Here is a 17,235-nt window from a genome sequence, read left to right on the forward strand (position 1 = left end):
CTCAATTTGCGTTGCTCCATTCAGTAACATGTGTTCAACTCAGGCTGATAAAATGTCTCGGAAATTGCGGTTGCGTTGCGGTTGCCAGTTTCCTTGGTGTGCCCTCGGCCTTACGATCAACACCCCTTGGAGGCTATCCCTTGCTACGTGCATACTCCTACTGCATTGGTGCACATTGCATTCACACCCCTGCACGATTACATCATCAAACGTATTTACACATATATCCGTTATCACTGATGACTTCTGAAGAGTGGAATTTCAATTGTTCCCAAACACAGACTGTCCGCTCGGTCTACACGAGTATCCCATCACATCCTTCGGGATACAACAGGGCACAGATATAGCCCGGACCAAAATTTAATCGAGATTAATGAAAATACTACGCTGTCGGTTGTGCTATAACTGAAGAGATGTATCGCCTGGTTTCTATCGCGGCGTCCTGAGTTCGTTTCCTGCTCAGATCAGGTGGGATATGTGGTGGACAAAGAGGCACTCGTACTGGAGAAGGTTTTCACCGAATACTTCGGCTTTCTGTGTCAATTTTTTCTCCTTAAACCATCTATCTATCCACATATCCACCTACCCACCTATCCACCTATCTATATACATATATATTCCTGTTGTTCCCACTTGGATCATAGGGCGTCCGTGAAACGCTTCGTTTCACTTCGGTTTCTTAATTTCAAACAGTCGGTAGGACTCATTTAACGGGGGATCAGCTCGTCGCAAGAGTACTACGTACACGTAAAACAACATAAACACGGAATAAACGCAAACAATCATGACTTGAGTGAGATTCGAACCCACGATCCTAGCGTTCGCGGAAGGGGACGAATAGATTTTATGCCTTAGACCGCGCTTTGACTGCGATCAGCTTTCCGTTAAACTGCTCCATTAGTGTTACTCATCCTGCCCTCGACGCTATGTGCGACTGATACGGGCTGCGTCGTGAAATAGCCAGCTTTAAAAGAACTGCACTGCCATAACTACGAAGACGGAAGATGTCGGGTCCGAGAAGCTGATCACAACTGCCGAGCTTCCCAGCTACCAGGTACATCGCATGAGAGAGCTGGTTTGATTTCCTTGGCAATTTCATGCGAGCCTCAGTTCGTAAAATATGAAGGAACCGAGTATTGGTCGTGTCAGATCGGTTGCAACAGATACAATAGACTCAGTTGTAGATGTGTAGAGTTCTCAAGGGAAAATGTCAGTCTATAATATTTGATGTATTTTATGTTGTTTGTGTCTTCATGCCACAGAACATCTGAAATCTATAAGCACCCCTATATTTGTGCGTCTTTATTAGCCGAGATGTGGTTCATAAAAGTATCATGACTTTATTGTGTTTCAGCGCAGTTTATCGTCCAAAAGACTGTATTGAAATGAAAAAAGGTAAAGCTATCCCTGTAACAGATCGTAGAGGCCAATAGGTTTGTGAGACGTCGAGGCTCCCACATTTTCTAGAAAATCGGCTCACAGATGGCGGTGAGGTTTTCAACCTTACACACCGGCCACTCTTTACCCCCCCAGGAAGATCCCTGGTACTCATTTATGTTAGAGGCTGAGTCGACCCCAGGGCCATAGTGTAGCCGGAAGGATTAGATCAGTTGAAAAATTCAATGATCATCAGGTTACGAACTCGCGACTTTGCGGCTTATAGCGTAGTGTCTTAACCAACTACGCTACCGCGTGTCCCCCTGTATTATAATAGTTATTGCGTGCGTATATATATATATAGTAGGAGAAACAGAGTTCTTAAATCGGCCATTGTGCCCTTTAGCACTCGAAGAAATTTTACGAAATGGCCAATAAAACTGTGCATGAAGCTAAAAATCTAGAGACAAATACGTAAGGATAATAATAAGGAGATGTTATGCAAGAGAGTTGAGATCAACTTATTATTTTATTACATAGATTTAAAAATAAGAGAATATCGTGTATACAAAAATTTGATTTTATTTGCAATTTTCAGTGCTAAGAAAAATTCTCTCTTTCTTTCCCCCAAATTATTTTTATGTTCTGCATTTTGTCAGTTTGTTCCAGATCTCTACAGAAACCCGGCACTATTGATTAAAAAATGAAATTGAAAATAAGATTTCTCAACATTTGTTATAACTACACAGTGTGACAAATAAGTTCCCGAACTGAGGCCATAAAAGACCATAAGTTCTACTGGCCCTGTACTCAGAATGTTATTTAGAATCGAATCAGATTCACAGCGTTTGGAGCCCCTGTGATTAGAGCCCGATGGTTCGACGCTAGGGCAGTTGTTTCTACGCACGGAATTCCTGCTGTTGTGCCAAGAGACACACAGTGTTGACGTTTTCAAACTCCGTACAATACGTCACTATGCCTCTGAAGATTGACATAGAGGAACAAGGTTTGGAAATAGGTGTGTAGCATTTAGATTATTTTTGTTTGTGTGCCAACACATCCATAATTGTTGGTTCCATTCGTCATGTTCACTGAAAATTTCTGGAAGGGATTGTCTAATTTTTTTTTATTGCTAGTGGGGTGGGACTAAGTCCCTTGTACTGCGGCCACTTCTGGCCTATTGTACCAGCCCCAGATGATAGGTGAGGGTGATCGTGGAGGAACTGGTGGAATGAAGATTGGCAGGGGAAACCGAAGTACTCGGAGAAAACCTGCCCCAGGGCCTCTTTGTCCACCACAAATTCCACTTGACCAGACCCGAGATCAAACCCGGGCCGCCGTGATGGGAAACCAGCGACTAACAGCTTGAGCTATGGCGCGGCCCAACGGATTGTCTAACTACAGCTTTATGTCTTGTCAGTTATATTTACGATAGCTTTAACGGGCTCACTTCCACAACCTGAGTGAGATACATGGGCTGTTATGCGTTACTCGGTTTACTGTATCCTGCCCAAACAAATCTGTAGTTACAATGTTTTGTTTCATTTGTTTCAATCTTGGTAATTAATGGTGCGTTAAAAATGACATCGTACACCGTCTTGGTAAGACATTCGAAAAATTAACTTCATTTAGTTTTTATATAAAGGTAAGAGAAAGTAAAGTTGTCTCTGTGTTTAACTAATTAAGCACTAAGCCATGGAGGCGTATGGGGAAGTGGATGTATAGGCCAACGTTTCCTTAACCTCAACACTAGTTGTAGATGGTGGTCAGCTTCACGCTCCAGCCGCTTTATCGGCAGGGAAAGAGCCTCTGTACCCATTGGATAGGAGGCTGGGTGGGCCGCAGGACGGGTGTGAAAGACGTGGAGACAATTTTTTACCTTACTGGGATTCGAACTCAGATTCTTCGGCCGTCCAGTCCACAATCAGCCTCTATACCGACTGAGCTACCCGGCTCCAGTTGGGGTTTTATGTTTTTATGTTCTCATTATATAACTGGATAATTATACTTTTACGTTAGCCGCCTCTGTGTTTGTTACAATATTTTCTGTTCCTTATATGAGGTAGACATATTTAAAACTGTATATATGGGATGTGCACAGAATCTTATTATAGACATTTTGTAGTGGTATAAAGTGATGTACTTACATATATAAAATTAAATATACACCGTCTAATATTTCGGTTCTGTTTCATATATCTTTTGTACAAAAGACTGTGGGCTTTTGTCACAACGGTGATGAATTTATATTATTATTTTTCTGAACGTAATATTTACTGTAGAGATATTTTTTAGTCACTCCATTTTCTACTTAGAGAAAATATACTTTAAAATAACGGATCTGTTACAGTAGGGTTCTTTTTCGTAATACGGTTATTTTTTACTGTGGGAAATTATTAGCCCCACGCCCAACCCCCAAGCTGGAGGACAACCCCTTGTCGGCTGTCCACAACTGCTTATTCAACATATTCGCAGCTTCCCTCCATATAGTATATTGGTGGGAAAACCAGAAGGAAAGAGACCACTGGGAAGACCAAGGCGTAGGTGGGTGGACAATATTAAAATTGATCTTAGAGAGATAGGATGGGATGGTATGGATTGGATTGATCTGGTTCAGTATAGGGACCAGTGGAGGGCTCTTGTGAACATGGTAATGGACCTTCGGGTTCCACAAAATGCTGGGAATTTCTTGAGTACCTGCAGAATTTGCGGCTCCTCAAGAACGGCTCAGCTCCATAAGTAAGTATTACAGAAGGGTAACACAGTTAATACGCAGTAGCTCTTTGGACAACAGAAGTACTTGTAAGTATTTATTCTTCATGATACAGGCTACGAGCTGATCCTTTCCTGCATATACTTTTCTGTTCAGTACGACTATTATCCTTACCCTGTAACATAAAGCAATTTAGGGAACGTTTTCAATTTCATACCAGTTTCATAGCTCAGTTACTGCGCAGTAAATATCTCAGGATTTACCTGAAGGGGCTGAACATTTCCTCACTCAGTGAAGCATCCTCAGATCCATGTACACATTTAATAAAGCTACTTGTGGACGAGCTGATTTCAAAAAGGGCCTCCGGCTGTATACAGGTGCGGTCCACGTGACCTGTACCGCACCATGCTATTGATCGCGCAGGGGAACTCCCTCATACTGCCTAATCGCAAGTCCCAAGACGGAAATATATGACCGCATCTATAAAGGTTTCTCTGTTCACAGTACTTCAGCAGTTTGAACTTTGAATACGTGGGGTGTGGAGTGTTTGAAGAGTGCACTGCAGGGATTCATAATTCTGCTATCAGTAATGGAAACGAATACCAGAATGGAGCTTGCGCTGCGTGGTAGATGCGGAGCTGTTGCAACCGTAGTGTTATGCAGTAAGATGTTATGTCTTACACAGTGCTACGACAAATCCGCAGTTGTGCTAAGCTCAACGAGGCCCAACGACGTCAGTAACGGTCTACTCCAGTACAGAAATCCTCTAATATTAAGTCTACATATTCTGAACAAAAGGAATATGTTCTGCAGGGCGATTCTAAGTTACTGTCGCGGTTTACTCTTATAGGCTAGGCGAAACACAGACAAAAATTTAGAATAACCCTGTATTATGAAACAGACTCTGTCCCAGTAAAGTAGTTCACTTTAATATTCACCCGCCCATACATTTCGAAGTTAATGACTATGACAGTTGGTATAGCCGTGATAAATACCCACATACCAACCGATTCAGTCAAGTATTTTTTCTCTTCGAATTATGACTCATCTGTAACCTCTTTCTTCGTAAGACTTTGGGCTCCGTAAAAGATGGGAAATCTCTTGAACAACAGAGAAATTGTAAGATTCACAAGAGTGACTCATATCCATGCAGGTAAAACAGTATTATTATTATTGGAGGGGGTGGGTTTCCCCATGCACCACGACTAATAGTCTATTGTACGTCCCCCTTTGATATTCTACCAGTCGCCATACCCTACCGGTACTGGTGCGTGCTATCAGCCCCGTTCAGCCATCGAGGTCGGCCTTCGGGGCCCGATGCTTCCCCCATCTACCAGAGGCATTGGAAACTACTTGGGCGGGAAAGTTGCCTAATTTTGCTCAGAGGTCTCCTAGAGACATGAGGATCTTTTACGTGCCGTAAATCTACGACACGGGACCCACGGCTTAAAGTCCCTCCCGGAGGACTTGTTCCCTGAATTTTTCCGCCCTTAAAAATTCCACGACCTCCGCCGTGTTTGAACCCGCGTACCTTGAGTCATGAGGGGGGGGGAATGTTACCCCTAGACTACGGAGGCAGCTTAGGTAGAACAGTAAATGACAGAAGTAAGGAGGTAGCGCGAGGCAATTTTTGCCAGGTTCTCCTCGAAGAGAGCCGGGTTCATTTCTAGGGTAGTCCATATGGTATTTGTGGTGAAGAAAATGGGAATGGGAAAGTTTTTAACCGTGTATTTTGGTTTTCGCCTTCCAACGACCATTTCTCCAATGTGTCATTGTCTCATCTGTCGTCAAGGGTTGGAGCAATAGGCCCGTTTTTGGCATCGTTACCAAGAGAGATAGTTTCACATAATCTCTCTTGGTACCGATGCCAAGAACGGGCCTATTGCTCCAACCCTTGACGACAGATGAGACAATGACACATTGGATAACTTCACGATATTCGATCTTCCTTTTAACAACATTCTGTTATAATCCAATGAAAGATTTTTGTTATGCGATCTATCTTCTTAATTTGTATTTAAAACGAGTTTTCGGACACTGAACTCTCTCTCTCTCCGCTCTGACATGAAAATCATACAATCGTAGGTCAGTTATGTGGCCATTTTCCTACGTCAAATTAAACGTCATCGCTTCTGATGATTTGAGGTTCTCACAGCGGTAGTTATGAGAAGTTCTATTTTCTGGGATATAACGACATGTAGTCCGTTGAAGGTCAGTTGACGTTTCAGAGGAACATGTCTGCATTTTCTGTCTCTACTTGTCACGTGCTTTCACCTTGGTTTATTTTCTGACCCTAAATATGAAGGTGATATGTTCCTCCGAATCGTCAGTTGATTTTTAACAGTCTATACGTCTTTATATCCCAGAATACACAATTCGTCAAAATTTTTCCACAAAATTCACACTTCTTTAGCTGGAGATTAAAATGCCTTTACTTAAGAATGCTGAGGGTGGAATCCTATGTTCATTTGATGCTTTCTACATTGTTCAACCGTCTTCTAAAATTCGTCCAGTTGCATCCCTCAGGCATTATCAAAATCCCCCTCCCCAAAAATAACTCTGTGGCCTGTAGTCCCCAAGCGAGCTATACCGACCGAGCGACCGCCGCTTGTCGGCGAAGTTAGTGCAAACTTTTGAGGATAGAGGGTGTCACGTGGTCAGCGCAACGGATCCCCATGGCCGTTAATCTCGGTTTTCTAGACCGGGGCGTCTATTTCCTTGAAATAGCTCCTCAATTATCCTCACGAGGCTCAGTGGACCCTGTTCCAGACCCACTACTTCTCAGAACATCTGGTAGCGCCGGGAATCGAACCCGGGAACTCCGGATCTGTAGACAGGAACTCTGACCACTAGACCACAGAGGCGGTCACTATCAAAATCCAACACTTTCGAAATAATTTATTTTTGCCGCTGTTAGAATGACACAACATGCATACATATATAGCTGAGGGCCAACATACGTACAGTGCATCGAATGAAATCAGCTCTTCGCATCAACACGGTTTCCAGCCGCTGTTCTGCATCCTTTTTAAAACAGAATCTAACATAACAGCTGAGAATCACATTTCAGTACCTCAGCGCTCTCACGATTTCTGTGTTAATTTAGGAGCGTAGAATGGGTGGAAGTTAGGAAAAAAGTCTCATTGAAGGCATTCATGCATGCCAATTAAATCAAGATACAGAAACACATTAGCCATGCCTTTTCAAAAGCGTGTAAGAAAAAAAAAAAAACAATACCGAAGCTGCAACTGCCCTGTAATTCAACGAATTCCCGCATGGAGCGCTGACGTAACGACCCCTATATCTTTTTACATATTCAGAAAGCATTTCTTTCTACAGTCAGTACGTCAAATTATTTATTTGCATTTGCCAATACTCTCAGAAAAATCATGTTTTATGTACTTTCTAAGTTTCCTCTATATTAACATTAATATGAAAATTATTAACGCAGTCCAGTATGATTTGTATATATATTTCTTTTTTTAATCTTTCATCCTTGACATGTTTCTGTCGCAGCGACCATCTTCAGAAGGGCATAGCAATAAATACGGAAACTACTATTACAGTGTCATGATTATAAAATATTACAGTAATGTGCATGAATTTATTAAAATATTCATAAATTATTATTGATAATGAGGGTACGCGGTAGCGTAGTTGGTTCTGGGGCTATGCTAAAAGCCGGAAGGTCGCGGGTTCAAGTCCCAATGAGGTCACCGGATTTTTTTCAATTTACCTAACCCTTCCAGCCGCACTATGGCCCTGGGGTCGACTAAGCCTCTAACAGAAATGAGTACCAGGAATATTCTTGGGGGTAAAGGGCGGCCGGCGCGTAGGGCTGAAAACTTTACCGCCATCTATGAGCCGATTGTCTAGATAATGTGGGACCCTCAACGTCTCACAGCCCTATGGGCCTTCACGGCCTGGTGCAGGGATAGATTTACTTTACATTACTTATTATTGATAATGACCAATGATATTTACATAGTAGTTTGCGTATGTATTGATGTATCCTTCTGAAGATGGTAGCTCCGACTGAAACATGTGAAGGATGGAAGATTAAAAAAGAAGAAAATATTTATCAATCGCATTGAACGGCCTCAATAGTCTTTTATACTTTAATTGTTTCTTGCATCCTGTTGTGTATTTAATCAATATTAGAGTCAATTTTACCAACTACACAACACGTTTCTATTATTATCACACTACATGTTTCGACCTCAAGAGGTCATCCTCAGGTGTACGAATAACAGTATAATACACGTTGTATGTTATTCAGGCTTACACTCAGTGATATCATTGAGCGTAAGCCTGAATAAGATACAGGGTCGAATAAGTGGAAAAACGAATGTGATTGCGTGTAATTATACTGTTGTTCGTACACCTGAGGATGACCTCTTGAGGTCGAAACATGTAGTGTGATAATAATAGAAACGTGTTGTGTAGTTGGTAAAATTGACTCTAATATTGATTAAATACACAACAGGATGCAAGAAACAATTAAANAACCAGATCAAATTTAATTATATTAATTATAATTATCCTGTTACCATCTAAGTTGGCACTAACTTCGCCGACAAGTAGCGGTCGCTCTTTCGGTATAGTTCACTTGCGGAGTTTGTTTTTTTACTACCCACAGTAATAACGAGTCATTTAGATATATTTCTACTTTATTCTCGTGTTTTATTTGCCATCCTCTTCCATTTCTCATTATATTTAGTCAAATATATCCCTTGTTTTGCCATTTATGTTCATTCTTGAATTCCACTATCCACCTACCATCTATTTCAGCGTAAACATTTTTAAATCTCCTATCAAAATCCTCGCCCCAACAAATTTTGTTCCTCTTCATCTCCGTATGTGGTTAAAATCTTGTTTCGAAACTCTTTATTTTCCACCATAATGTTCGTCCCCCCGGTTCATAATTCTTGTATGTCCCTTTCTCTCAATCGGGCCTTATATTTTATACAGGAAATATATATCCTTCAGTTACTACGTTAAAGATTTCGAAAAGGGCCTTAGAAAAGCTGATACTCTTTGTTTCCAAGCGAACCAGCGTTACGACGCCATGTTGAAGTTTTCTATTGTTCGGTAGATCTGTTTTGTAGCAAGGAAATATGAACAGCATATAGGAAGGAATAAAGAATCGATTGGAACTGCTGGGGAAAGTCGTGAGGCTTCTCATGGCCTGATGACCTGTCCCAGAAGCCAATAGACAGACCTTCACAATGACCTGTTGTCTCCAAAGCGTAATTCATGAACTCAGGCTTAGTTAACGGGGAGTTTTGAACTTTGCCCAAGGATTATCAAAAAGTGGAATATACTCGCAAAATATATCATCCGTTTTCTTATAATAATTTGAAGTCATTTTGTTTTAATTTTTTTTTTCAAATTTTCAGTTTTATCATTTTTACTATTCACCAAATTGGGGCAAGTGGTATCGTAGTTGGTTGAGACATTATGCTACAAGCCGGAAGGTCGCGGGTTCGAGTCCCGATGGGATGGATTTATTTTTCAATTTACCTAATCCTTCCAAGCGAACTATGGGCCTGGAGTCGACTGAGCCTCTAACAGATTTTTTTTATTTATTTATCATTTATTAGCAATCTGAATTTGCATTCTATGAGCTAATTTGCTGTCATGTACAATAATTATTCTATTGTACTAGGTTGGCTTGAAGAGCTGTAATCCATCGATTACACCTCAGTTTTCCTGGAGATCGTTTGGCCAAGTTCGTCTTAGTCTTCTGTATTGTGTAGGTTGAAGGAGAGCTTCTATTGCGTTGTTGGGGTGAGATTCCAGTTTCTGATAATGTTTTTGGATTCTGTCTGTGATTACGGTTCTTACATATGGGATCTTGAGGTCGGTGTGAAGAGTTTGGTTTGACACGTACCAAGGTGCGTCAACTATGGCTCTAAGTATTTTGGATTGACTTCGCTGGATGATTGTTATGTTGGATTTGCTGGCGCATCCCCAGAGCTCAATGTCGTATGTCCATATGGGTTTAATTATTGTTTTGTAGATCAGTAGTTTATTATCTATTGTTAGGTGAGATTTCCGACCTATTAGCCAATTTATTTCCTTGAACTTAATTTCGATTTGTTTTCTCTTCTTCGCTATATGGTGTTTCCAGTTTAATGTTGAGTCCAGGTGTAGTCCTAAGTATTTTACTACATCCTGCTGTTGAATGTTAACATGATTTAGGTGTACTGAGGGGCAGTTTCCTTTCCTGAGAGTAAAAGTCACATGCGCCGATTTGCTTTCATTCACTTTGATTTTCCATCGGTGTAGCCATTTCTCCATTAGATTCAGATGTTCTTGTAAATTAGATGAAGCAATTACCGGGTCTTCTGACGTAGCGAAGATTGCTGTGTCGTCTGCGAACGTACCTATTTTTGTTAATTCGGTGGTCGGTATATCTGAGGTGTATAGCACGTAGAGGAGTGGACCCAAGATACTGCCCTGAGGAACTCCTGATTGTATGTTTCTTCGGTTGGATACTTCAGCGTTGATTTTTATTTCGAATTCTCTGTCTGTTAGGTACGACTGCAGTATTGCGAAATATTTGGCCGGTAGAATTCTTCTGATTTTGTAAAGCAGGCCTGGATGCCAAACTTTGTCAAATGCCTGACTTACGTCGAGGAAGGCAGCAGTGCAGTATTGTTTGTTTTCCATAGCTTGGTTGATTATATTAGCTATTCGGTGGCATTGTTGTACTGTGGAGTCTGCCTGTCGAAAGCCAAATTGGTGATTAGGGATCCAGTCATTTGGATTGGCGTCATGATTAATTCTATTGAGGATAAGCTTTTCAAGAAGTTTCGATATTATGGGTAACAAGCTAATTGGACGGTAGCTTGTTACGTCAGTGTGATTTTTCCCAGGCTTTGGAATCATTTCTAACAGAAATGAGTACCAAGAACCTTCCTGGTGGGTAAAGGGCGGCAGGTGCGTAAGGCTGACAACCTCACTGCCATCTGTGAGCCGATTGTCTAGAAAATGTGGGATCCTCGACGTCTCACAGACTTATGGGCCTTCACTGCCTAGACAGCTTTACCTTTACCTTTCTTTATTCTTCGCCAGATATTATTCGGGTGATCAAATAAAGGAAGCATTGATGGACCGAACATGTAGCATAAAGGAAACACCTGAGAGATGCATATAAATTGTAGTCGAAAAACCTGAAGGAAAGAGTCCTGTTTTGTAGGCACAGTCGTAGGTTTATGGATAAGATTAACATTTATCCTACAGCAATAACATGTAAAAATATTGACAGGATAAAAGTGGCTCAGGATAGACGGTGGTGTTCGATTGTGAACATGGTAATTTACGTTCGGATTCCATTAAATGTAGATAATTTTCTGACTGGCTTAGCGACTATCGGCTTATTAGAATGGGCATTTCGTCATTCAGTTAGCGTTCTATAGTCTAATGTGATTATTCCTCATGCCGTGTAGATCTTGTGCCAACCGACGTTTCGGAGGAACGTATCGTCTCCATCTTCAGGGTAGAAAAAACCGCGATCGAGGAACCGGCTTGAGCAGGTTGCTGGAGACGTTTCTCCGAAATATCGGTTCACACAAGATGAACACGCGCCACATCCCAGAAGACGACATTCTTCATAGTCACCGCCGTGACAACCCCATGTCTTTCAGTCATCATCATTGTACACGCGGGTGAACGTAAATATTTGAACTGGAGAAAGAGCAGCTCGCATTTCGTGGCGTCGTTGCTTCTGTTTCTGATTTTATGCAATTTAAGTTTCGTGTCCTTTTTTTCTATTCATTAGCGCAGTTCTCTTAATTATCGCGCGCATTACGTTTTGCATCCCCGTAATTAACTGCGGTTGGCTATTCTTGTTCTCCCTCCTTCTACTTGATTATCTCCATAAAGTTGATAAGTACGACTGTAAAGCTGCTTCATTTATGTGGGGTCTGAACAGTAAATTTGAAGTATTCTTTCGGCTACTAACGACTTAAATGTTTTAGGTACCCTGGTTTTCTTTATTGCTAGTGGGGTGGGACTAAGTCCCTTGTACTGCGGCCACTTCTGGCCTATTGTACCGGCCCCAGATGATAGGTGAGAGTGATTGTGGAGCAATTGGTGGAATGAAGATTGGCAGGGGAAACCGAAGTACTCGGAGAAAACCCACCCCAGCGTCACTTTGTCCACCACAAATCCCACTTGACCAGGCCCGGGATCGAACCCAGGCCGCCGCGGTGGGAAGCCACCGACTAACCGCTTGAGCTATGGCGCGGCCCTACCTTGGGGTTTTAAGTCCAGGCACTTAGCAAGAGAATCCATGATTCTAGAAACTTACGTTTCTTGTTGAACACATAACTCCATAAAATTTTCGAAACCTGTTTATGGTACACAGAACATTATGGAATACACATTACAGTATATATATTATATATTTTTTTCTCTGAAACTTTCTTTTTAGATTTAAGAAGAGAGACATAAAAGTTAAGTACTTACTTAATCTGTTCCTCTTAACTTACTAGGGGCTACCCTCAGATCCGCCCTAAAGCACATAACTTGGATAAGCAAGAGAAATGCAACAAATAGCCAAGAGTTCGCATCCAACAAAACTGTATTCATAAACTACACCACAACATAGAGGAAAATTATGCAACAGCCCCCTTCAGCATACCAACATATGTATGCTAAAGTTTGCACGCCACCTAAGAAGAGAAATATTGACTACATGCTGACATTCTCAGGACGAAACCCGTCCGATATGTTTCATTTTGCTGTGGCTCATGAAAATATTAACAACACGAAGTTAGTAGAGTTTAAGTCTCTGGAGTAGGAGATTATAAATTATAGGTTCTGCAAGGAAACCCTTGCTTATATGTCATAAGGGGACCGAAATATTTCATGTTGACAAGTGGAAAAAAAAGCTACAAATTTGATTGAAGGAAAATTCCTAGAGTTTAATTTATTCCATAATTAATTCAACAGTAATAAAAACAATAGGAAGGAAGAACAAATTTTCATTCGTATATTTGCATAATAAATATAATAGTGAAATGAATTAAAGACTAACTTATAAATTATGGATTTAAATTTAAAATAATTGTAGCAATAAATCGAAGCTTTTGGATGGTTGAATAATCACCCTTCTGATCCATATCAATTCAGCTGTTACGAGGCATGCAATGAATTACACGCCTTGCTGAGCGAAGCTTTATTAACACGCTCTGTCGAGCCCTAATTAAGAATGGCACAGAACTGCAAATGAGATGTTCCAAACACGTGCCAATCGCACGACACCTCAATTGTCAGCATTCTTCTGTTACGAACAAAAAGTGGTTAAGAATTAACCAACAAAGGACTTGTAAAAATCGGAATTTTCGAGAAAATATTACTTTATAATTAAAGAACTGTTTGAACATTTGTTTCTTTTTTTGTATAACCCTGATTTTCTTTCTTTATCTCTCTCACTGACATCCTTGAAATTCTTTAGTTAGGTTTGTGAATTTTTGCATACGTAAGTGGACGAATAAATTACGAAGTACTTAAACTCAAAATTTTGTGTGAATATATTCGTTGTTCCTTTGGTGGAAAGGGGGCACGCGGTAGAGTAGTTGGTTGAGACACTATGCTACAAGCAGGAAGGTCGTGGGTTCGAGTTCCGATGAGATGATTTTTTTCAATTCATCTAATCCTAGCCACGCTATGGGCCTGGGGTAGACTCAGCCTCTAACCGAAATGAGTACCAGGAATCTTCCTGGCGGGTAAAGCGCGGCCGGCGTGTAAGGCTGACAACCTTACCGCCATTTTGAGCTAATTGTCTAGATACTGTGGGACCCTCAACGTCTCACAACCCTATGGGCCTTCACGGCCTGTTACAGGGATACCCTTACCTTTATATTTATGTTTTTTTTTCATGTGCACATCTATAAATAAAGTTAAATCTTGGTACAAATAAGGAAAAATAAATTCCTTTAGGATACATTATGACAGCTGAGATAGCTCAGTCGGTAATGCGACGGACTACAGTTGCTGGATTTTCTCTTTTCCATAGAACTCATATTGCGTGTGTGGGGGGGGGGGGGGCAAACACCTGTTTAATGGCTACCTGAAGACTCTTCTCCACAGGTTAAAGCGGCAGGGGCGTAACACTGACTATACACCTCTATCTAGAGTGGAGGATAAAAATTACAGATAATGGGGATCGAATTCTGACGTAAACTTCAGGAAATGAAGTGTATGAGTTGAGCTAAATTACGTTACTCAGTGGAGTCTGCTAACATTACATTACGACGTTCAGAATGTCCGTCTTAGGCTCTTGCTGTTTTGCGAGAACTGTTTGAGAATAAGGAAAACCCTCTATAAGTTCGAATGTAAGCCACTAAGATAAAGGTAAAGTTGTCCCTGTGCTTAACTAATTAAGCGCTACGCCATTAAGGCGTATGGGGGAGTGAATTTATAGATCCACATTTTCTTGGCCTCGGTACTAGTTGGAGGTGAGTTGTCAGCTTCACGTCCCAGCAATGTTACCCCCGGGGAAAGAACCCCAGGTACTCATGGGATAGGAGGTTGCGTGGACACGAGATTCGGTCTGGACGATGTGGAGAAGAGAAAATTCTTGACCCTACTGGAACTCGAACTCCGACCTCATGGTCCTCCATTCCATAGGCAGCCTATATACCGACTACACTAACCCGTCTCCCGACTATAAGCCGGTAAGTTTATGAAAACTTCTATTTTCTGGGTTATAACGCATTGTAGCCCGTTGCAAGACAATCGATCTTTTTGCCTGATTTAGACTTGTTTCTTGCCGTGCTTAATCTTCAGTCCTGAATATGGGGCAGAAATGTTCCTCCGAAACGTCTGTTGATTTTCAGCTTACTACTAAAAATAAACTCCGTGGCCTTTGGTCCCCCAGTGTACTATACCGACCGAGCGACCGCCGCTTGTCGGCGAAGTTAGTGCCAACTTTTGCGGATAGAGGGTGTCACGTGGTCAGGACAACGGATCACCACTGCCGCCAATCACGGTTTTCTAGACCGGAGCCGCTATTTCCTTGAAACAGCTCAGTTATTCTCATGAGGCTGAGTTAACCCCGTTCCAGACCCACTACTTCTCAGAAAATCTGGTAGCGCCGGGAATCGAACCCGGGACCTCCGGATCTGTAGACAGGAACTCTGACTACTAGACCACAGAGGCGGCTCTCAGCGGACCACACGGCGTTATATCGCAGAAGATAGGACTCGTAATCACCGTTACTGAAGTTTTACTTCAGAATTCAGTTCGTACCTCACAGGAAACAGATCCGAACCCACGATCCCGGCTTCCGAGCGAGCGAAGACAGTGCATGCCTTAGACCGCTCGGCTACTGTGACCGGCAGTGTATAAGAATAATATATAAGAATTCAGTCCGTACCTCACAGGAAACAGATCCGAACCCACGATCTCGGCTTCCGAGCGAGCGAAGACAGTTCAGGCCTTAGACCGCTCGGCTACTGTGACCGGCAGTGTATAAGAATAATATATAAGAATTCAGTTCGTACCTCACAGGAAACAGATCCGAACCCACGATCCCGGCTTCCGAGCGAGCGAAGACAGTACATGCCTTAGACCGCTCGGCTACCGTGACCGGCAGTGTATAAGAATAATATATAAGAATTCAGTTCGTACCTCACAGGAAACAGATCCGAACCCACGATCCCGGCTTCCGAGCGAGCGAAGACAGTACATGCCTTAGACCGCTCGGCTACCGTGACCGGCAGTGTATAAGAATAATATATAAGAATTCAGTTCGTACCTCACAGGAAACAGATCCGAACCCACGATCCCGGCTTCCGAGCGAGCGAAGACAGTACATGCCTTAGACCGCTCGGCTACCGTGACCGGCAGTGTATAAGAATAATATATAAGAATTCAGTTCGTACCTCACAGGAAACAGATCCGAACCCACGATCCCGGCTTCCGAGCGAGCGAAGACAGTACATGCCTTAGACCGCTCGGCTACCGTGACCGGCAGTGTATAAGAATAATATATAAGAATTCAGTCCGTACCTCACAGGAAACAGTTCCGAACCCACAATCCCGGCTTCCGAGCGAGCGAAGACAGTGCATGCCTTAGACCGCTCGGCTAACGTGACCGGCTCCCTTTTACCATACTATAATGTAATTAACTTCTCTAATTTTTCTCAGAACTTATGTCATTTGTATGTCTTATGTTGGAGACATTGAGGTGGTTGGTGATTTGCTGCTGTTTCTTTATTTACTTACTGTGTCACTTTATTGATTGTTTAGTTCCGTAAATAGTCTGTTGGTTATTCCTTTGCTGGATTAATACATTATTCCTTTAGATAAGTTATGTATCGTAACCTTCTTATCAATATTTGATATCAAGATATTAATTTTACATGTGCTGAATTTGTATGGGATAACTCCGATGTACTTCGAGGTACTAACTCTTTCTGTCTGGAGCCAAATTTTACTCTAAACAACAAGTAAATAACTGGTAACTCTCTTTTATTTCAGATGTCCTAAGATGGGTTTATTTGTGGAGCTGCTTCGCGCGGCCGCCATATTGCTCATTCTATGGCACGTCCGCGGGTCGGATTTGTAAGTATATTTCCTCTTCTTCTTGTAATGTTTGAGATTCTCAGGGCGATGAATATGAAGATTAATGGTTTTCGAGACGTGACGCCGTTCAGTTTGACCGATAAGTACCAAATTTTTGGAGGAACCCATCTACGGAATTGCGTGGCGTCGCATTCATATATTCTTAATGTTCCTGTTCATGTGAGCCGTGATAGCTCTGTACAGTGACTGGCATCCGTGGTTTGAATCTCCCCCTGGGACGATGGGGCTATTCTTCCTCTCCGTTAAGCCCACAGGGACACTGGGGCTCACCCAGTCTGGTATTAATGGAGAATAAAAGCGCCCGGAACATGATTTGAAATTCTACTTTCAGCCAATGCCAAAAATAATATGTTCACAGCTCTTTCTCCACAAACGTAACACATTTCCATAAGACGGGGTTCCAGTATGGATAGGCCTAAGTACCTTTTATTAAATTAATGCTACTTGGGACTGATAAAATGATAAAAAATAAATTTAAACACTTAAAGATACCCCTGTAACAGACCATGGAGGCCCATAGGGTTGTGAGACGTCGAAGCTCCCAG

At 42.0% G+C, this 17,235-nt stretch overlaps 1 protein-coding gene across 12 annotated transcripts in view; it reads left to right on the plus strand.

Annotated features, from left to right (window-relative positions):
- LOC111868237 (glutamate-gated chloride channel) overlaps positions 1–17,235 on the plus strand; it is a 331,426-nt gene that overhangs the window by 210,424 nt on the left and 103,767 nt on the right. For all 12 annotated transcript variants that reach the window (XM_023858697.2, XM_033752961.1, XM_033752962.1 and 9 more), the window contains exon 3: positions 16,586–16,669. In XM_023858697.2, coding sequence (XP_023714465.1) covers positions 16,596–16,669 — 74 coding nt within the window. In that variant the 5' untranslated portion in view covers positions 16,586–16,595. The remainder of the gene's footprint in view (positions 1–16,585; positions 16,670–17,235) is intronic.

The sequence above is a fragment of the Cryptotermes secundus genome, unplaced genomic scaffold (genome assembly GCF_002891405.2).
Source record: "Cryptotermes secundus unplaced genomic scaffold, Csec_1.0 scaffold364, whole genome shotgun sequence".
NCBI classification, from domain to species: Eukaryota; Metazoa; Arthropoda; class Insecta; order Blattodea; family Kalotermitidae; genus Cryptotermes; species Cryptotermes secundus.